The 23,439-nt window shown below is 36.9% G+C and overlaps 1 protein-coding gene across 1 annotated transcript in view; it reads left to right on the plus strand.

Annotated features, from left to right (window-relative positions):
* Positions 1–23,439, plus strand: part of si:ch211-186j3.6 (neural-cadherin) — a 295,346-nt gene that overhangs the window by 244,510 nt on the left and 27,397 nt on the right. The window contains exons 34-35 of the mRNA XM_055060057.1: positions 4,201–4,381; positions 18,810–19,054. Coding sequence (XP_054916032.1) covers positions 4,201–4,381; positions 18,810–19,054 — 426 coding nt within the window. The remainder of the gene's footprint in view (positions 1–4,200; positions 4,382–18,809; positions 19,055–23,439) is intronic.

The following is a 23,439-nucleotide window of genomic DNA, read 5'->3' on the forward strand; positions in this document are numbered from 1 at the left end:
TCACACAGCTGCAGTGCAGCTTTGACATCCATTCCCGGGTGACTTGACAAATATTTGTACATTAAATCAGGTTGTGCAAAATGTCTTGAACAGACATGTGGAGACTTAAACAGTTTAACAACACAAAAAGTCATCTACATATGCCAGGTTGTTACTGTAAATAAGAACTTGTTCTTAACCCTCTTGGTAAAATCAAGCTTAAATAAAAAGCGTACAGTGTGAATGCGAGAAGATATTTAAAAACCTATAAAACACACACTAAAGGCAAGATAAGAAGTTGCCTGCTCTTTCAGCACTTATGAGTCTAAGGAAACTTTTTTTTTACTGTTTGATAATTGATAAAGAAAAAAGGTCCGAAATAAAAGATGCAGGCACAGAGTGAAAGAGAGCCTGAGAGCTCCCCGGAGTTAGACAGTAAGACATTTAGACGGCTGCGCCTCAGGCAATAAAAGACAATGCATGAGTTTATTAAATGACTTTTTAAAGCATTTCTTTTCAACAGAGGCAAGACTGATAGATTATGGCAGGGAAAGAGGGACTGAATATGTGCACATTTGTTTGGATTTATTTTTGTTAATATCTTTCTCTAAAATGTTGTAGCTAGAGAAAGAAATGTTTAAGAAATACAATAAGTTGGCAGTTAGGAAATTAAAAACAGAAATACTGGAAATATGTCCTCAGACACACTGATTTATTCCTAATAATGTGCCATGGAGCTTCTGTGCAATAAACAAAACACATGCTGATTGATTTAGAATAGAAAATACTGTTCTCATTATGCACATTAAACAAATACAAGCCTGGGGTTGTTTCAGACTGTGCTGGCCTAATTTCATCGGTGTAACATGTTTACCACACAACTGGACAGCGTGGAGCACAAGTTCAAACTGAAAATCACATTTTAAGTACATTTCAAAAAAATTGATAAAGTTCAGTATTTTTTGTCACTTATTTAAGAAATGAAACTCTTGTATTTTATATATTACAGAGAGAGTGAAATATTTAAAATGTTTATTTCTTGTTTTGATGGTTATAACTTTAAATCCCGTAAGAAGACGATAAGAAAATCTGTTTTCATCTCTACTTCCTGCTTGCAGATCTGACATTTATAATGCTTATTTTTGCGAGCATGCTTATGATTGAGAGTTCAGTAGCTGTGTTTCTCTATGTGCATTTTGAAGTTTTACATTTGAAGAGTTTGATGGAATTGGCAAAATTTGAAAAGCTGTCTTCAGTTTCGCAAAAATTATTTTCCACGCACTTAACACAATTCTTGGTTTCTCCTAAAAAGAGTTAATGGAGAGTTGGAAACAGGCTTACTGAATACGTTCTGATGTAGAGAGCTTTCCCATTCCAAGCCTCCTGCAGAGAGGGGAGGACTGTCAGCCTGCAGCGGCCAGAGAGAGGCGCTCTATGCTGGGATGGGAGTGGTCGAACGCTCCCATCTACTGGTGACTCTGTGTCTTACCAGAGGCATGAAGCTCTGAGAAATTTGTAAGTACAAGCCTCCAGTTTGGAGGAGACTCCCTCTATTTATCATAGATATTTGCTGCTTTGCAGAATCTATATCTTTTTTATTACAGCCATACATATTGTCAACATCTGATGAAGTCATGGTTTGCATAGTCTGCTTGATTCCCTCTGATCCAGTAGATGGAAAAACTTTTTTTTAAAAGTTCTCTCAAAATTTGCATAACAATTGGATGAAAACGTAGATAAAGTAGATTATAACTTGCTGATCTTTAGCCTGGAAAGGTCTGATTGACAGCAGACGCTCTGCAGTGGTTGTAGTTTCATCTCTGTCCGTGTGGAGAACCCCAAAGATTGATTTCCGGGCCTCTGTTTTTTCTCTCCTTCCAGGATGGAGCTATTTTCAAAAGCATACAATTTTCTTTCATGTTTTAAGGATATTACAGCCAGATTTATTAAAACTGAGGTGCATGGTTGGATCCTCTGTCTAGCCTCTCCTTGATTGCCTTGTTGACCTCAGATGAAGGGCTCTTCATTTACTGAATATTAATGAGAAAAAACACCAAAGTCATGCTGCTTAGGCTTAATGAAACCAGAAAGAACCCATATATCAACGCTTTCTTCCTGATATCACATGGCACAAATTTGGCTGGATGACTTTGGAATGGATCTCTCATATAAATTTGATGGGTGAAATCTTTTTTTTAATTATTTTTCTGTTGAACTTGTTTTGGAAGAAAATCTGTTGTGTGGAAATGAAATGCTGAACAATAATTCATTCTTTTAGAACCTTCTTCCTGGATTACTGTAACCCGCTTGTTTTGGGAGTCAGTCAGTCTTCCAGTTCTCACTTCCAACTGGTACGAAATGTTTTGTGCACATATCACAAATTCTAACTCATCTGCTCTGCCCCCTTCCGGTTTGTTTCTGATTTATTTTCCAAGGTGCTTTTATTTGTTTTAAATATTTTAATATCTGTGCTTTTTTAATTCATCTAAATTGTTGCACCCATATGTACAATCTTACTTGTTCAGGTTAGTGCGCCAGATGTTTTTATATGTTCCAAAGATGTGATCCAGACTCAGAGGTGATAATGGACTGCAGCTCCAAAACAGTGGGATGCTTTGTAATTGCACAATAAACAGACATTTCCACTCACTGTTGTGAAGTTTAATTAAAAATATGCTTTTATTGTCTTTCATTTGACTTAGTGTAATGAATGTCATCCACTTTATTTTATTTTACTCTACTGTTTTGTCCGACGTGTTAATTGTTGCATTATGTGTTGTGGTTATATTTACAGCTCTTGTGCATCTGTATAACATTTGTTTATTCTTATTGTCTGAATGAAAGTATAGAATAGTGGGATATTTAAATTGATATTAAAACACATAACAAGTCCTCTAAAGGCCGTTTCTGGTTTGATTTCTGAGACATTGTGTTCATAACAGAGAGTGACATCATTATTAATTTCCGTGATGTTTTATTTTATAGTGTAATGGAATAAAGATTATTACAACAAAAAGACAAAAATAATCACCTTTATTTAATTGATCAAATTCAGGATATAGAGCTGAAATCTGACAGTGTGAAAGCTGCTGGTTTCCCATCCTGATAGGAAGCCATATGACCCAATTAGCAAACTTCCACTGATTTCTACAACAGTAAAATCAAAGACTTTGACTCTCCAGTCAAATACTCAATTGGTTTGAATCTTACAAAAACAAACAAACTGGATTTCTTTGATTCAATAGATAACTTCTCATAGAGGACAGAAGTCACATGCGGGGTACAAGTGTCACATTTCTCTTGACATTTCACATCAAGTGCCAGCACCAGTTGCTCAGTGACAAGTCGGCCCATCAGATCTGTAGCTACCTTCAGAATGAATATTTCCTCCTGCGACAAGAAAGTAACCACTGCTGGGCACTCAGCAGTCTAAACTTTGTCTCTGAAACCAAACCACAATGAAACAGTTCAACACCAATAAGATGGTTAATAAATATCAGCTATGAAATCCGAGCTGCAGCACTGCTAATATAGCTTAGTTCAGCACAGCGAACAAGTAGATGATTCTAAGTTGGCTAGAAAATGTGACACTGAACTGATGAGCTGTGGATTAGTTTAGTTTTGGGTTCAGCTGGAGGTCAGCTCAAAAGTTCACAGAAGTGGATATGAAGCATTGAGCTCTTTATTCCTTCAGCTCCTGCTGCGTTCAATCACTGACTGGTAGCATGATCACAAAGGATGTGTTTATTGTAATTGCTGCTTGGAGTGAAGGTTCCTCTACAATGGCTATAATAGATATGCTGTTGCTGGCAGAGTTTGCTATAGGTGTGCAGGTGTTAAGGGGTTTGCTCCAAACAGATATTTTCAGTATCTCAAAGCCAGTGGTCAAACTCCACTTTAATAAGTTTATCAGGTGACTGCACCAGAAGAACTTTTAATTAGTGCAGATAACAAAGCACTATGGAACACATAATGTTATATCCCATATGCATGGAAATCATTGACTTTAATCCTCTTAGTGTTTTTCCCTCTTTCATTATTCAGCAACTGACGTAAAACATGTTGGCACTCTGCAGAACCTTTTTGGTGAATGAAAAAATAAACCAGTCCTTTAATCTGTCAGTAACATGGACTTTCAAGCTAAACTCTATTTAATTTGATGTCTGGTAGATGAATTTCCCTGTTCCACTGAGTCATCTGTTTTGGTTCCTTCTTCTGCAGGCTGCATCAGGGATCTACGCCTCAACGGCCGTTACATGCCACTGGACAGCCAGCCACGGGACGGGGTTTCCCAGGTCAGCGTGCAAGGGCTCTCCGTCGGATGTTCATCAGACTCCTGCAAAAAGTATCACTGTAAAGCCCCGTTTACCTGCGTGGACTTGTGGAGAGTGCACGAATGCAGGTACACACTCATACACACACGTAGCTGGTATAAAGCTCTATCACTCTTGGCGGCTCACATGCATCTTCATCTTTCTCGGTCAAAGCCGCAACAACTTACTTTTCTGTGTATTCTTCATGATTTGGACTTATTTGGGATCAATCAAAGATCATCACACTTCATCTAAAGATTATTAGCATAATTAACGAGAGTTAATCCAGTCAATTACATATTAATTAAACTAATTTATATTCATTAGGAATCAACTGAGCTAAGAAACCCACGAACAATATGAAGGTTAAGAAAAAAACAAACATAATATTTCTACCTTAAAAATTACTCTGTAAAAGAGGAAGTTTTATGACAAGGAAATGAACTTTCAAATTATTGACTAACCTGAATAAAGATAAAGAGTTCATAAGTCTCACAGAAACCTAAAGTTTCTCCGCAGCCTAAAAGTTCTGATCCACAAGATGGTGAAAACCAGATTGAGATATATAATCTTGTTCTGTCATCTTTTATCACCAGAGCTGCAACAACCCAACAGGAAAAAGCTCCTATATTGATCAGCTTGTATTTGTACTCAGCCAGTTCTTCCACCTCAGTCTGAGAGTTAGTCACTTATCTCATCAGTAGAGGTTTGGACTCCCAAAGGTCTCTGTGTTTCACTTTGATTTTCAGATCAACTTCTCAGTTCACAACATGTCAGAAATATTTCACTGTTTCCAAAATGCCTCTCTGTTTTCACAATCTCCATTTTCAGCATGCATTCATTCCATTCTACAAAAGACAGATGACATTTTAGCAACGTCATACTTTAGACCACCAGCAGGAACAAAATGTGCTTTTGATCAGACACTTTGCTTCTAAAATGACATTTTGAACAGATCTAGACAAAAGCAGATGTTGTAGATCTCAAGGAAAAGGACAACATGTATTTTCACCTCTTATGAGGTTGCAACATTCTGATGTAAATTCATAGGAAAACATTTTATAGAAGACTAGAAAAGAAGTCTTTTGCAAAAAGTTTACCAATTTAACACATAAAGAAACATAGCTAAAAATAACCTGATTAAAAATGAAAAGAAAAAGTGAAAAATACAAGTTTTATTCTACTTCTGTAACATTTAGATTGCAGCATAAGGTGTGGTTATTTTGGGCCTTGTGCACAATAAACGTAAAACACTTTCAGTGAACCCAACTATGACTTTTATTTCACACAAACTCTTATGAATTCTCTGTGATTCAAGAAATTCTTCACACTAATCTACATGCAGTCACATTTTCACATAACTGTATTTTTGTGTTTCTGTTTAGGTCTAGCACATCACCGCTGAAGACACCAGTATTACATGTTCCATACTAAAAATTGCTTCACTAAATAACCATCATTGTACGCAGGAATCAATGTGTTTTATACTTCCAGGCTCTTCAAAAAATAGTTTCATAGATTGCCTCAGTGAACACTCAAATCCCAATACAATTTACAATAAAACTCTCAGGTAAAGTGCCATCATTCATCAAGGATAACACAATTTTGCCAAATACTTTGGGAAATGATGGGAATCAAAGGATCCTGCTGTTTAGGAGTAAAAGCTGAGATATCATCTTTGGTTGCATTAATCTCTTTAGATATTTTGTTTTCAGCTCTATTAGTGAAACAAATGTGCATGAGTAAATAAAGTAAGGCTATTAAATGGCTTCCAGGTGACGGCAGCAGCTGCTCAGAGGAGTCCTGTTGTTTCCTGTCCACTGGCCCTTCACTGCTTGCTTCCAGAAACTTCCCTGGATCTCTAAACAGTTTTCATCTTCCATTTATTTCTAATTACCCCGCTGAGACAGAGTTTCAGCGGGGTAAGAACAACGAACTATTCTTAGTTGGCTGTTGTTATTTAGGTGTGTTGCTGTTATATTAAGACAAACAATTAGGCTGCAAAATTGTGACATAAATAAATTGTTTGTAAAGTTATAATTACATTTTTACACACACTCTACATGGTATTGAATGGCCTATAAATTATAGGCTGTTAGTGATTTGTTGCCGGTATCGGCCATGTTAGGTTCAGTTCCCAACCTTGAGTCCAGCTGTGGCCATTGAGGGAGAGGGCGTGGCCCTGAGCTGCTGCAATTGGTCCAGTCTGGTATCAGTCAATGGGCCAATCTACCAGTTTTATTAACCAATAAGCATCATAATTAAAAAACAATGAATAATTTAAAAAATTTTCTGCCTGGTCTAAATTCACCATTGGCCCATCGGGAAACTGGCCGGTTTGCCTGCAGTTCAGTCCACTGCTTTAGACCTTTGCTGCTGGTATTCCAACCTTCTCCTTAGCCCACTTTCTGTCTGCTTGTTTTTTACTGCTTTATGCCTCAGAATTTTTATTTTTGTTTTGTTGCCTCATTGGGTCGCCCCATGTTACCACAGCCATGTCGTTCTATGCATTATTTTATACTGTTACGAAACTACTAGACCCACAATAACAAGTAACAGGAAGTGATGTCAGAGATAGCCTTGTAATAAAAATCTAAGTACATGGGGTTAATTGGAGGGACTGTACCTCTGCACATGCAGTGTAGCCGTCCATGCTAACCTGAAACAAATGTATTGTTGTTTGTTGCAGACATGTTAGCCTCTAGACTAACCTCCAGGCTCGCTCCTTAGAGTTACCAGCCTCTACAACATTTTAGTAATCCTTTTGATAGTGATGTGGGATGAGTGTTTTGAAATCACGTTACTTATTTTAAAGCTCTTAATTCAGAAAATTTAATAAGTGAAAAAAAAAAAAAGATTCACTTAATTTTCATTGATCTTGACCGTTTTAAAATCTTAAATTGAATTTAATTTACTTTGTCCTTATTGAATCTCCACAACATAAGTTTTGTTTTGTTCTGAGCATACACTTAAACCGATTTGCACACTAAAACTCACAGTTGCCTACTTTTAAAATGTCATATTTTCACTTAGAATGTGATCATAAATATTTATTTTAATTATGATGTATCATGAAAATGATAGAAAAGCATTGCGAACATTACATAGATGGTGGAGAGCCATAAAACCCGCCTTCCAAAAGTCAAAACCAACACATCTGCCTTCATAGACACTAATCAGAGCCTAAAAGGCTGTTGCCTGGTGACAGAATCATTTGAGACCGATGCTCTCTGTGGATGACTGATGCCCTGGATGGGTCTCCAACTTCTGCTTGATCAACATTTCATATGCACTTCTGTGTTTTCCACTCATTAGAATCAGTGGGAACGTTGCGCGGTGCACACACACCCAATCAAACGGCACTCTCAGTCACATCCAGTAGCCTCAGCAATTTCTCTGCTATTGGAAACATCAGTGTCTAATCAGTGTGTCCAGCCTTCTGGCTTTCTAGCTTTTAATCTTGCCCCCATCCACACCCTGGCTTTCTTTTTCCATTTCCCTGATCCACTCACCCACATTATCCATCTACCTTCCCCCCAACAAAGCTCTTTCTCACATGCAGCTCTTCCTTTCATCTGTTATATTTTTATGACTCATCTTCATGAGTTTTCTAACCTTCTACCTCTGCCAAATGCACGGTCTACCTCTCTACTCTCATCCAGTGCATTTGTTCCATTTTCCATCATCTGAACTAAACGGTAAAAGATGAGAGCGCAATAAATGTTGGCACCGAGCCCCTAAGCTCAGAAAAGCTATCCATTTAGCCTAATGAAGAAACCACGAACACGCTTAAAGGAGCAGTATTATGTAAAATGGACTTTTTTGAGCTTTTCATCAAGTTTTAATTCTATGCCCTCATAAGAATCATACCTGGAGTATTGCTTTGATTCTTTCATGCATGTTTGAGAAATCCTTTAATCTCCACGGCAACCGTTCAACCTCAGTGGACCTGTAGCTTCTTCTCAGGGCTGATGGATCTGCACATCATCATAAGAGCTACTTCCCAGTGCAATGTTGGTAACAGCGTTGTTAAAGGGTTAATAGAGGAGCCATGTTGTGATGACTTCCAGAACGCGGAGTTTCAGTAAGAACAGGAGTTTTTAAAGAGACAGAGTCCCAATTTCAAGGTGCTAATTTTCAAAGTCAAATTTCCTTCAGGTCATGTCTGATATATACAGCATTGTCATAACAAGTAGAAGTTGATTTGTTTACTTAATTGTTCTGTAAAATGGCATTATATGCCTGAAAAACACACAATGCTGCCCATTTAAACATGCATGTACACAATTAGGCACTGACAGTTGGCATCTTCTCTTTACTAGCAGTTTTTAGATTCCAAAAAAAGAAAAAAAAAGAAGAAAAGTCCAACAAGCAATTGCTGAGAGCAATGTGTTGCTGAAAATGTTTTTTATTAACTCCTGTTAGCAACAGATCAGAATTCTTGTTCTGGAAGATCTGCTGTGTCTGTCATTAAAATCTGAAAACGCCACAACTTGCTAAAGCTGGGTATGACTCTACTTCTGTTTTTAACACTGAAAAAAAGAGTGGATTAAGGTTAATAAATTAAAGTTATGGCAGTTGTTAAATTTAGGTCTGTTTTTTTGTGTGTTTTAATGACTATTTATTGTATTTCTGAAATTCTGAGCACAGGCTTCAGGGAGCGCTAAGAATATCTGTCTCCAAATGTAGCCCACTCGCTCACTAGGAGTTAGTTCACATGCAGATGTAAATTTAGACGAGTGTATTCCTTTCTTTCTGGGAAAATCCTTCCAGCGTCAACATTCCCAGAGACTCTGTATGCAAAGTTGTTGTGGAAAGGAGGAAAAGCAGACTTTTAAAAAAATAATAATAATACTGCTGATTTGCATCCTGATTGATTTGTGGCAGTGGAACTGTGTCGTTCTCTGATCAGTCACCCCCCATTGCACTCCGATCACCGCTTAGCCATTAGCTCTGGTTCCTGTTTTACACCACCGTGCACATGGCCAGTGGTCATGAATGATGTAGTGAAATGTGTTTCTGGTTGTGTTATTATGACCAGTGATCTGAAACTACTCATCTAAACGGTGCTAGAGACGCCAAGCTGGGCAGATTTCAACAACTAAAACACAAGCAAGTGAAAGTGGCTCAAATGTTATGTTGCATTAAAAATAATGATGATAAAAGCCTGATTCTCACTCATTAGGTACACTGAAAAAAATAAGTCATTGGATGAACATAAAAAAATTATGGAAAGGATTTCCACCTGATTACTTTGCTTTATTTCAGCACCATGTACTTGTGTTACTCCTATTTAAAGCAAATGTGTTAGGTCAACCTAATTTATTAAGATTATTCCAATGTAAAGCAAATGTGTTGGCTCCACTTGTTACAATGGTGATTCAATGGGTGATTCTAAATCAAACATGTTGGCTCAACGTAATATATTGTGGTTATTCTTATATAAATAAAATGAGTTGGCAAAACATAATTCATTAAGGTTGTTCTAATTTAAACCAAATATGTTGGCTTAACCAGAATTATGGTAAGGCAATGGATGATTGTAAATCAAATGAGTTGGCTCAACTCCATTCATTAAGGTTATTCAAATTCAAATGAAATGTGTTGGCTCAACATATTTTTTAAAGGTTCCTTTAACTCAGTTACTATAGTGTGACCCAGTGTAATGCAATACAGCCCGCCCAACTACTCTGCAATGTTTAGGACCAAATCATTGATGTAACTTCATTAAGATGAATGTAAATCTAGTTGAAACCACCTTATTTTACAGTGGTACCTTCACACTACCTGATTCAGTAGGTCCAACTCACTAAAAGTAAGTTAGCTCAACAAATATGCTTCATGCTAAAAGACAGCTAGTTAATCGTGTGGAAATCCTTTCCATTATTTCATGACGTTAATTCAAAGACATATTTTCAAGCGTTAATCAAGCATTTTAAGATAGCACTAGGTGAAAGTGTAGGAAGAACACTCAACAATTAGAAAAGGTACAACACAATTGTATTTTCAGAATTGTTATACATCGTTTTTTTACACAGCACAAAACACAGCTGAGTTGGACATTGAAATAAAAAAAACAACTACAAAAAGGTTACAGTTTCATTTCCCAGCCAATTCTTTACAACATAAAACATGTCAGTATAGTTGCTCAACTTAGAGAACTGTAACAATATAAATCTTTTCTACTGCAGACTTTAAACACTCATTTTCCATATGAAACTTTGCTCAACTTAGCAGCGAGTTTCATATTGAGAACTTGTGCTTTCTTTGATAAGTTCTTTCCATCCAATTTCATTATTATTTTCTGTATTACTTCAAAGGTATGCTTGAGTTACTGAGCAAGTTGAGTGCTGAACGCACTAAACTTGAGGGTAGCTCAAGTTTAGTGCGTAGATTAGTCCCAGCAGCATCACTATTGCAGAAGATACACTGCCCAAGCTGTTCATAACTTCCACCTCCTCCAGGACAATCCCAACATCCAGATGTGCATCGGCAGCCTCTGCACCCTCTGCTCAAATGACGATTCCGAGGACAGTCTCGGCTTTGGCCATTTCATTCATCAACGTCCTAAGGGAGTTAGGGAAGGGTATTGGGGAGAGACAATTCACATGTAATTAAATAAATAAATTAAGACTGACATTGATTGAGTCACTCATGGACCTTAGTTGGTGAAAGTATTTTAACAACTCTTAGGAGTTCTATTGTAAACACAAAGAGAATTTAACATACCATGTACTCTCCTCACCAGCTTCTCTGGATCTTCATTTAGGTACACACAGACATTTGAGGATGCACTCTCGTCTGACCTCAGCAGTGTCTTCCTAAATATGCAGATCAAAAAACAATGAGAACAATCTCAAAACTCCAGCAGTATAGGTTCACACACTTGAAAACATAGCTACATTCAAAGGAAGTGACAACAAAAGTGATCAGTGGCTTGCAGTCTATTTGAAAGATATTTAAAATTGTTAGTATCCCTTCATTATGCCATGACTAAAATGGAGTTTAACATCTCATTTAAACATCTAACTGAAGCTGTTAGAGGTTTAAATAAAGACATGAATATATCACCAAAGAAATATGTGAAAAGTACAGAATGGTCAACACAGTCTATATCCTTCTACTTAAATGAATATGCAAAGCATTCCATGTCTTACAAGTACATAGACAGTCTATGTGTGGGCATGGGTAACGTCGCATATGCCGGTGTTTAAGTGTAAAATGTTTTAACAGGTCATATCTACGAGACAGAGAGAGACTACACTCCTTACATTTCCACATCCCCACGCAAATAAAGACAAATAAAACAGACTGGCCAAATAAATGTTTAGCTGAACCCTAGCTTTATAAGCTCTCTAACACTACATTCAGTCACTTTAGATCTGGCAAAACTTACTATTAGCCACTGAAATCTATAACTTGATAGCCGATGAGCCCCTTGACCAGAACATTAAGCAGGTGGATTACAGACAGGTGATCAGGTGATGTTCTGAACGAGATCAGATATATTTTCAGCCATTAAAATATGCAATTCATACTGAACTGAGTTGTATCTTTTAGTACAAGTCCCTTGAATGCCTCATGAATATAACCACTGGACACTTGTATGCAAGCACATATGTGCAGAACAATGGTGAATTGAACATGGTAGAAAGCAATAGTAACATAGGTCAAAATGAGCACAAACAATCAACACAAAAAACATCAACATTTCAAAATTAAACCAATGAACTTCAATATTGTTTCTGAGCTACAATTATTTGGGGACAACAAAGAAGAGTCCAAAAAACCCCAACATCTTTACAGCAGAGGAATATGTATTTTAAAGAAAAAAAATAGAAAGCTCAAGTCTGTAATAATGGATAATCCATTGAGAGTTTTAGCCTGACAAAATATACTAGAAATCCATAACTAACAGGTATTTAAGGAACATTTAACAAAGCTCAGAAAGCAATGCTTTCTGCAGGTTTCACCGACTGAAATGTAGGACTTTTTATTACCATAATTAATTAAGAATCTCGATGATGATAGAAAGGTACCAAAGTGTGTGTGTGTATCTACATTTGCCTCCATAGTAACATTACTGAAATAGAATTAAAATAGTTAGAAATAGACTGATGTTAGATCAGTGTGTTAAAAATCCACTAAACCTCCAGGGAGCTCAGGAGGAGCAAAACTGTGACATTTCTGGGGTCCATTTGTGTCTCTGGCAGCAGCTTTGTACACTACATATGGCTCTGCAGACTTTTTTCGCACAGAATGTACCTAACATGGTGCGGCGATAAATGTAAACAAAAAGCTATCTGCCTTAACCTAACCGACTTAATCTACAGAACATGAAATAATGTGACACAAGTATGGAACAAGTAGAAAATGGTGCAAATGGTAGAGAAATTTTAAGTTACATATTTTTATATGGATTTAGATGAAAATAGTTTGACTCTTACCTTCTTCAAATTAAGTAGATGCACGCCAGGAATCTCCCCTCTGCCCTTGAAAAAACCCAACAAGGTGCAAGCCAGTTATCTCGCGTGATTTTCCGTAATCTCTTGATGTCGCTGGATCCTCTTCAGCGGGAGATGAGTCTGACACAATAGCGCTTTGGAACTGACGTCACTGTGTTTTTTTTTATTAGATTAACTTTGACAAATATTGATATTGAATAAAATAATAAAAAAAAAAAAATACATATATATATATATATATATATATATATATATATATATATATATATATATATATATATATATATATATATATATATATATATATATATATATATATATATATATATATATATCTTGGCACAGCCAAGATACTGCGCAGGACCCTCAAGCTCCCAGGCCTCTGGTAGACGCCTGGGAGCTTGAGGAATTAGATGTATTCAAGTTGAGATAACGTCATTCAATCACGTTAGTTCAGTTGAGAGAAAAAACCGATTGTCTCGCGTGTTCTCGCGTGATATCCCGTGATTTTACTCGTTGTCGTCAGCACAATATCAGTCTAACTATAATGAATCATGTTAGCTCAACATGATTCAATTTTATAAATGTGAAGTCGTGGAGTATCTTGTTTATCCAACATGATTTTATCACGTTTTCGCTTCAAACCCAACATTATTGTGTGAAAGGTACATGATATTTTTTTGTTAATGTAATACGCCCCGACGTTCTTTTTTTTTTGGCGGAAGATCTAGCTGACGTAATTGAATCACGTTATCTCACCTTGAATACATTTTATTCCATTTGCGAGAAAAAACCGATTGTCTCGCGTATTCTCGCGTGATATCCCGTGATTTCCCGTAATCTTGCGTGAACTTGCGTGATATCGCGTGATCTCACTCGTGGTCTTCAGCATAGGATCGGTCTGACTATAATGAATCATGTTCGCTCAACATGATTCAATTTTATAAACGTTGAAGTTGTGGAATATCTTGTTTATGCAACATGATTGTATCATGTTTTTGGCTCAAACATGCAATTATTTAGTTAACAGTACATGATATTCTTTTGTTAATGTGATAACCCCTGAGGTTCCTTTTTTACAGTGTATTACGGACTTTCTTTATAAGACTTCCATTTAAATCAAAACAGTAAAAATACTTTGTGAGGTATTTTAATCTAACTGAATCTTTTTGAGTCAAAAACAAGAGAGAACTTCTCCTTAATGAACTTGCCTGTCTATCTAGATACAAAACTCCATAGAGAGTAGCAAAGCTAAACCTACTGATGCTAAACAAAACAAAGAACAACTTTAAGAGGAAACAAAAAAAAAACACCACACAACGTCCAATCACAGCCCAGAGCTGCTCCAGTTCACTAAAGGAACACACAGAAGTTAGTGAAGCATGGTTGTAATAAGCCAAGCTGTTAACACATAATTACTATAATAATAATGGTTATCACTTACATATTGTTGCTAATGCACTCTCAATAAATGTTTTGTATTTTTACTGAAGTCAGAATAAATTTAGTATATTTGGTGCAGCTTTATGAAAGCAATTTCTTTTAACCTAACTGAATATGTACAATATATAATATTAGATACATACATATCTAATATTAGATACATATGTATCTAATACTTTCTACTACAATTGTATTCTTGTATTTGGGGGGGAAATTTTAAATGAAAACAAAAAAACCACAGTACCAAACAGCATCTATACACAACAAAGCTGCTAAAAGTTTACGTCCGATGCAGAATTGCAATTCCTAGCTCTGGGAATTATGGATCAGTCCAAAATGCTCAAAAATTGATTTTAGTCTACTTAATGTTTTCTATATATTTCATTTAGGAAAAAGCCAGGCATCTAAGCTAATCTAACACTGGTAATTTAAGTTAATTTTATGCACAAACCTTGTTTTGTTTAAATATAAACTTTATACATGAGGTTTAAATAAATGTTCTATTTATGTTAACTGTCTTTTCCTGTAGTCTCTTAGGCTCAACAGAATCTCTTGACCGTTTGAAGAGAAAAATCAGATTCTGAATTAAAACTAGTTTCTCATAGTTTATCAAATTGTGATCCTTACAACTGAAACCAAATCATTACACAATGAAAGATTAACAACACTGATGTATAAAAATAACTATTATCAGATCACTGAAAAGTCCATAGTAAAAGTTAAATCTAACACAACTATTTGTGTGTAGTGGCAACTACACCCCAACGTAGCATGTGTCTGACATACATGTGAATATGAAATGTGTGTATGTGTATGCTATGTATGTGATAAGTTGTAGGAACCATTTTTCTGACACATACAGGGAGCAATGCCTGATCCCCATGAGGTGAAGTACTGTTTTTGGTGAGGACTAGGCTGCAAAAATGAATAGATGTCAATGGAAAATCCCTACAAACATACACATGTGTCCATTTATTAAATATTAGCCTTGAATAATGGCTGCTTTGTTAAGACAGGTTAGGAGGAGAAACTCATCAAAGCACAGACTCTAGTCATTGCTAATGAAAGCAGTGTTAACAGAGAGACCACAAGAGAGGCAGTGATGTCTGCCTGACTGACAGCTGTCCTGCGTTCAACACCTACACAGTCTGCAGCCAGGCATAATGAACGCTGAGTGCAGAGCTTTGGAGAGGGTACACAAATCCCCAAGCAGAGCAAATTATCTTCTGAAATATCTCTGGAACTGTGTTTCTTACCAGTATTATGGGGATTGAGGGCATTTTCTCTGAACAGCAGAAATTAAATCTGAAGTGTGCCTCAGACAATCCATTCCTTTGTTTTTGCTGCTAAGCAGAATTGTAACATCATTGACTGTCTAAACACTCACCAGTGTTGAATTGTTTTTGGGTTGGTTTTTTTTCAATAAAAATTGCATTAAATCTCTCAGACTTTCTGCTCTGCAGAAAATAGCCTTAAAAAGAAACATGAAATACAGCAAAATGGTTTCCAGAGCAACACTGAGTGCAATCTTACCTGTGATGGCAACATCAAAACCTGGAATTTACAGGAATTAATTTGAGATCAGAGTTATTTTGCTCCTCATTAGAGTCTCAAAGTCTGGAGATAATTGTAGGTTTATGGGTCAGACTGAACTGTAGGAGCTTCTAGTCGCTCATCATAGTCCAGCAACATGGATTCCAGAGTGTGCTCACATCACAGCCCCACTGCTGACTCTGGATGTTTGGAGACTTCACTGTTGACTCCAAAGGGGGTCACATATTAATCGTCTTTTGTTTCTCTCAAGGAAAAAAAAAATCCATATTTCATAGTCTGCCTCATTCCTGGATTTCCTAATTCCCAACGGTGAAAGTATACAAACATTGTGTGTATCTTCCATGATGTGAAACAGTGACAACTTACATTATAATTCACATTAAAGAGTGTGAGACTCTATTGATTTTTTTAATGTTTTTTCCCTCAAATAAAATGGTTGACACCCACCAAAAACAGAACTGCTTCTCACTTTTAGGTGTGAAGAATTTCTGTGGTTTCTTCCCAATAAATATAAGTAAATAGAGCAGTAATTCTCTAATTTATTGAATTTTTTATAAAGTTATTCCTTCAGAACGTACCTGGAGTGTTGCTTTGATTCTTTCATTGACGTTTGAGAAATTCTTTAATCTCCATGACAACCATTCACCTGTGCAAAACACCTGGGTGGACTCAGGTAGAAGTTTGAACTCAGAGCTTCAGTTTCTAAGCTTCTGCTTCTCAGTGCAATGCTGGTAAAAAAAAAAAAACGATGTTAAATAGGAGCCATGTTGTGATGACTTCCTGAAGGCAGAGTTTCAGAAAGAGCAGGAGTTTTAGAGAGATAGAGACCCAATTTTCAATAAATCGCAACAGCATCTTCATCAGAGGCTTCTTCAACAGCGGCGAAGCCAGAAACTTGTGCTAAGGGTTTCCAGGCTGGGACCATTGCTAATTCAGGAGTGGCTAACAGCTGATCAGCACCAGGGCCACTTCAGGGCCCAATATCTGTACTTTCAAAATAATTCACTGAAACTGAAAATCTGTTCTAGAAGACCTGGCGAGCTTAATAAATATTAGAGTATATTGATAGTACCCTTCTGCCACCCCCTGTTTTGGAGGGGAAGTGCTTGTTCCAAAAATCTGCTGCAGCGCAGACAACATCCAATCACTACAGGGATGGCAGCATGGGTTACCAGGGTGAAATTATGACAACATTTCATTTACTTTTAGGATAAGCAAAGTGTTTTTGAACTATGTTGAAATAACTGATATTATCACTTAAAATGTTTCACTGTCTGTACAATGTTTTTTTCAATTACTCTATTGAAGCAAGTGAACTTGGATAAGATTATAGTTTATTAAGCCTTACTTGTAAGAAAAAATTGAATTCAGCGAATTACTATTTAGGCTTTAATTTTATCTTGAAGCAGGAAGGAGCTAATGTTATATGGATCATGTAGAATGAAAAGAATCCAAAATGTCCACCTTTCTTTGCTGCTTTCTGTTTGCTAGAGCGAGAGCTAAGCTACCACATGCCTCCTCTTCGCTAAATAAAGAATCACAGATGTCATTTTATACAAATAATAGTGTTGGAAACACTTCTTGACAATCCAACAAATGTAAATAGCTAAACAGATTATTTTGATGTGAGCATGATTGCAGAATAATAACCCATCTTGGCAGAAGACACACTACATTGACTCTCCATTTCTTTGTTTAGTGGCAGAAGACAAACAATAATGAGATAAATGAAAGTTGTGCTCAGAATGTATTGTGGCTCTTTCTCTGTAAAGTTAAGCCATTATTTCAAAGCATGAGCGCCTTACCGGAGATGAGACACAGAACTCATTTCAGATAGCATCAGGATGTGGCGCCCAGAACTGCTCCGTAGACACTGAATGAGATGCGGCTCTCATAAAGTGTTTGTTTAAGTTGCTTCACCCAAATGAGCTTTTAATTACAGTAGTGCTTTCTGAAGTGAAGCAGAAAATGTGGCCCCATCTGCATAAAATCACCCTTGTTACTGCCAGTACCACAGTCAGCGTTTTCATCTCCCGCCGTTCCTTCTCTATTAAAGTCTACATCCCTGTAAGATCAATGATTAAAGGAGTAATTAACTTTTTCCACTGGTGGGAAGTTGTAATAAATATTCCATAAGATTAGATGTGGGTGGTAATGAGTCAAATTTTCTCAGATAAATGATCCAAAGTAGCTGTCCAAAGTACATTTAAAGGAATAGTTTTAATCCCCAAACTATTTAAATTTTTTAATAAAATTAAAATAAGATTAAAAATGGACCAGAGATTGGGTTTGCGTTTTCCACAGCTGTGATTTAGTGTGTCATGCGTTTCAATTATTACTGTGTGCATTCATGCAGTGCTGCACAATAAATCAAGAGCGAAATATATTACAATTGGCACATAATCAATACATGGCAACTAGAAAATACATCTGATAGAATATTCGATCATTTCACTGAACTCAGGTCTAGAACCGCTCAGCATTCTGGGAGCTGTAGGCAGAGGAAAAGCTCGGGCCACTCATGGCCGGTTAAGCAAGGTTGATGCCATATGCTAACAAACTCCCTCTTTGGTTATCGAGCAACAGCTTGTTGAGGAACATGTGCTGCAGCAGTTTGAGGTTTTGCCACTGTGACTCATAACTGCTTAAAAATAAAAAGCAACAGTGTGGAGTAAAAACTGTGTGTAAGGGAGGAAAGGTCTCACCTCCAGTTTGGCCGTATTTACAATATTTAAAACGAAAAACTAATCAATAGCACATATTGTGGTAGGTTTTTAAGCCACACCGTCCAGACCTACATTAACGTATATTCTGTAAATCCTAAATAAAACTGTCCTCATTGTACTCCTATTAGCAAAAAATGTTTCTGTTTTTCCATTTCTGTTTCCTGCTAGACTAGCCACCTTAGCTCAGGTTTTATAATCATATTCATACTCATATTAAAACACTGTCACAACTAATGTTTGAATATGTTTGGGGTGGTTTTTTGTTTTTAAATTACTTAAATCTCTTTTCAGCTCTTGTTTTTCTCCCTGATTTTTTTCATGTTTTTCAGGTGTCCTCCTGGTCACATGATCCGTGTGAATGGCACCAAAAAGTCCTGTGTGTACACGCTATGCGCTACGCGGCCTTGTCACCAGGGAACCTGCGTGGCCCAGTCACCCTCTAAGTTCACCTGCCACTGTCCGGAGGGCTACAGAGGGCGCCACTGTGAGACCACATTAGCTGTTTATCGAGAGGAGGTGGGCCTCAGCTTCAGCTCGCTCTTTGCCATCTGTATCTGCTTCATGGCGTTGCTAGGTAAGTGTTGCTTCAGTTGCATCTGATAGATTGAAGAACGCCAGCTTATGTTTGTAAGGCTGGCTGTTGTGAAGCAGACTGCAGCGAGGGCATTCTGGGTAAATACTACCAAAACAAATACTCCTGTTGTGAGAGAAATGAGGAATCCTGCAACCCTAAAAATCTCATGCCACTCCATTTTTCTTTACACTTTGGGAAGAAGGAAGTTGCCTTCTTCAGATCTTTTGATGTTCTTTCCGTCAGTGGTTCTTGGTGCAGCGCCACCCTGGGTGAGGGGGTGGCAGGACACGTTTTGTTTGGTTTAGTTAAGTGTCTTTCTGGTGAGTTCTCTGTTACCCCATATTTTAGTTCCACTCTGCCCTTGAAACCTCAACATAAAAATTGTGGAGGAATATCCTGAAGAAACACATTCCATATTTATTAAAGTTGTGTCATGTTTAACCTTTTGCTCTCTGATCTTTTCAGTACTGTTTGGCATCGAAAAGGTTAGAACACGTTTTCCAACGTTTCTAAATATGTATGTATGTGTTATCAAAGCTGCTAAATTAGTCCTCTTCATTTGAGAATTTGCTGTCCTTTGGTCATAAGATTTGTGAAATTTAGACAGTTTTACATCAAGAGCAACTGCTTCACGTATTGCCCCTCTCTAATTAAAATTTCTGAAAAGGCAGAGGTACAAAGGTTATGTTCAGCTGATGTTTTTTTCTCCTGTCATACACATAAGGATAAAAAGCTGGTATATTTCCAAACTCTCCTTAGTGTCTTGTAAACTAAAGTTGTTTACTTTGCTCTTACAGCCTGGGAGGAGTTAGTGACTGAATTTTAAGATGTTTTCCTGGTAAAAGGTTCAAATTGTAGCCTAGGGCTTCACATTCAGCTGGGGAACCCAGCCTTGCACTTTTGCATACAGAAAGTTTGAACTTCTGAAAAAACAAACAGAAAACAAGTTATTAACAAACCTGTGATTCAAAAAAATGAGAGAAATATCTGGCTTTATGTTGACAGGAGATAAAGATAGGGCTTAGTCGATGTGTTTTACAGCTTTGAGGCTACAGCTTTTGTTGTTCTCAGTGACTGTTGTATGGAAAAAGATTAACTAAATGATTGACGTGTGTGTGGGTGTGTGTAGTGTTGCACCTGAAAAAATTCAACATCCATGAAAAGACTAGCATCTCTTTGTAATAATCAATTGAAACAAGAACCATTCAATGAACTCAGTGCAGCTAATATTACATCTAGCATCACAAAATTCAGTGTTTCACAACTTATGCAGTCTGAGAATAATTCAGACTGAATTCCTGGGGATCTCAGTCCAGGCCTCCTGGCCAAAGGTCTCAGGTTCATTAATATTCTTAGGTTTCCAGTTTGAAGGTAGAGAAGCCACCGATTCTCTCACAGTGAAATGTCCCTGTCAAGACTTCGAGCTATCGCAGGTGTTCTGTCTGAAACGTACTCATAAACCCTTGGTTGGATGGGTTGCATTGGGTGTGCCTGGAACAACACTTGATTTGTAAATGTTTATTCAGGGTTTGCAGTTGAGTTGAATTTGGCTTATTTCAACAGTCATTTGTTTGTTGCGAATATCGTAAAACTTTAGAATTGAAAATATTTTCAGAAACAACTTTAGATAACCAATAAGCAGGAATGTCAGTGTGTCCTCTATGGCAGGAAACCTCACCTGTCTGATGAACGTCTGATATTTAAATTGGTGAAATGAAAGTTTCACAAGCGGATCCATAGATTAAAAAGTTGGACAAAAATTTAAAATCACATTGAGATAATTTATTTTCCTGCTTGGTGCCCAAAATTATTGATAACCATGGAAGATTTTGGTTTAAACTCCTCACTTATTATTTTTTCAACATGTTTCTTTTTATTGGAAGTAACACTTTCTGGAGTTGTAACTTGAATTCAATACAGAGGAAATGGAGGTGATGGCAAGGAGGCCTTTTAACCTCAAAATATAAATATATGTTAATTAATATGACAGTAGAAAGATGCAACAAGGTGGTCACCAATTTTAAGAAGCATTTAATTATGCTTTAATGCATTTTAAGAAATAATTTCAAGCATGTTTTGTTTGAGTCTGTACTGTACCCCGTTTACATTGTGTATTATGTTAATAGACGATAGCCGATTTCTAATGGTGACAGTGTGTTTTAAGAAATAAGAAACTAAACGAGCCCCTGATGAGTGCGAGCCACATGGAGATTCAAATAGTGCTGCGGCCACGCCCTGCAGGATGCAAAGACCTGCAGGCTAACAGATGATTGTGAAGAAGAATCCTCAAGTAGGAGTCAAAACCATGCAACTGATAATGTTAACTCTGAATGATGACACCACTTTATGTTGATAGAAACGTTGGCCAAGTGTGATGCAGTGAGGTCAGAGTCGACTTCTGTAATGTCTACAGCAAAACGTTTAAGAAAGACAGTCTTATTGCTACTTTTCTAAGAGAAAAAAAAGACAAAAGATTTTGATATCACAGTGAGAAGAGCTAAACATTTTTCACCCGTCTTGATCTTTAGTGAAGTTTTCAGGTTTTCAGGCTCTTTTTATTAATAAATGTTTAAAACTGCAGCTTAATGTATTTTTGGAGGGGAAGCAATGTATTTAATAGTGTATTTTGGTAGTTGCCACATTTGTATGTACCCTCTGATTTGGGTAAATGAAGATAGAGCAGTTGTTCAAGACATTTACTAATATACTAATTAAGCAGCATGACAACAACTTAAATAGCCAAAGGTATTCAGACATCCTTTCAACTCACTGGCTTCTGCTTCCACTAACGATTATGAAAGATTTGGCTGCTCTCTGTAGGTCATTGAATTTAAACACAACTCTAGCTGCATTCCCAGTAACCACAGAATTGTGCAAATATAAATTTAGACAATAAATTGGCTTTATGGAAACACTCCAACTTAGAAAAAACTCACGTTTTTCAATGGAAAGCACTGAAAACACTTTTTCTGCATTGCAGAAATCACATGATCAACAGCCGGATGTTACTACTGGTGAAAACGATGGAGAAAATGACAGGAAGTAGGAGGAGGATGAAGGTTTTGGATAATATGCAGCTGCCTCCACCAGAGCTTTCACAACATTGCTGCAAAGGATTGGTCAACTCAGCATTGAGACTTTTCTACTGAGTGCCATTAACGTCTGTTTTGTCCATGCAGCAGACTCATTACTTTGGGTGTTATAGTGTTTCTACACAAAGCATTATCTGTGTGTTTCCGGATGTTTCTAATTATTTCTGAAATGTGTCAGGTTGTTGCCACAACTCTTAGAAGTGCAGTAAACTAAAGCAGTAGGTATTTAAGCTGTTGGAATAATGCTATCACACTTACACTAACAGGGGCCTGTAAACACACAGCACTTAGAAGCAGTAGTAGTAATTATTGCATGATGCATTGCATTAGGTGCTAATAGGAAGCACAACCTGGAAGGAAAGGACAGCATATAAATAGTTTTTTGTTGTTTTTCAGTGGAGCAGTGGTGGAAAGGTTGCAGCTGGAACTGGATGGAGTTTTGCCAAGTCATTTCCTATTTAAAATTATCCTTTGCAACGCAAGTAAAACTTTAGAAAGCAACAATTTTATCCTGTTTTTACATTTGGGATTCTTCACATAAAAACCTTTTCAAACCACATTCAGTCATTCAGACGTTAGATAACTTTCTGCTGAAATTGCACAGGTTTCATTAATCCATAAATCTCTGACAAACATGTAGATAGATATATGCTCCAAGTCTTTCAACGGTGATATAACTTACAATCTTGCAACAGTGGGTAAATAACTATTTAATAACTAATTTCTATTTTATTTTTAGACTGATTGGTATTGTAATTGTGAGGGTGTACATGCAGCAGACCTTTGAGGTGATCGTTAACACCTCCAGAAGTAAGAATATTTGCACAAATAAACACAAGTGTTGACATTAGAAAGAACTGAGGATGTAAACAGTTCAGACTGAGCAGCAGGCCAGAGTCCACCACACCGGACAGAGTCCAACAGCACCCAGAGACAACCCGGGCTTGTGGGTGGAATAAAAGGTTGTGAAAAAATCTGGATATGCAAACAAAGCCTGCATATTTTTCTAATATATTTAAACATGTGCTTACTTAAGATAGGTTTCAACAATATTGAGAAAATCAGCATGACTTGTAAAGGATTTAAAAAGGTCTCAAGATAATTTGAAGTGTCATAGAAAATAGAGTCTTAAGTGATCACACTTTCACTTACAATCACAGAAAACAATGTTTTTTTTTTAAATGATAAAAAATAAAAATGTACAGCCAGATCGGTGGAATCACAAAAAAATGAAATTAAAATCACTCATGAAACTGGAGAGGATGCAGTGCAGCAAACCAGCTCTGAACTGGT

Source organism: Poeciliopsis prolifica, unplaced genomic scaffold, assembly GCF_027474105.1.
Source record: "Poeciliopsis prolifica strain line A6 unplaced genomic scaffold, Auburn_PproV2 SCAFFOLD057, whole genome shotgun sequence".
Taxonomy (NCBI): Eukaryota; Metazoa; Chordata; class Actinopteri; order Cyprinodontiformes; family Poeciliidae; genus Poeciliopsis; species Poeciliopsis prolifica.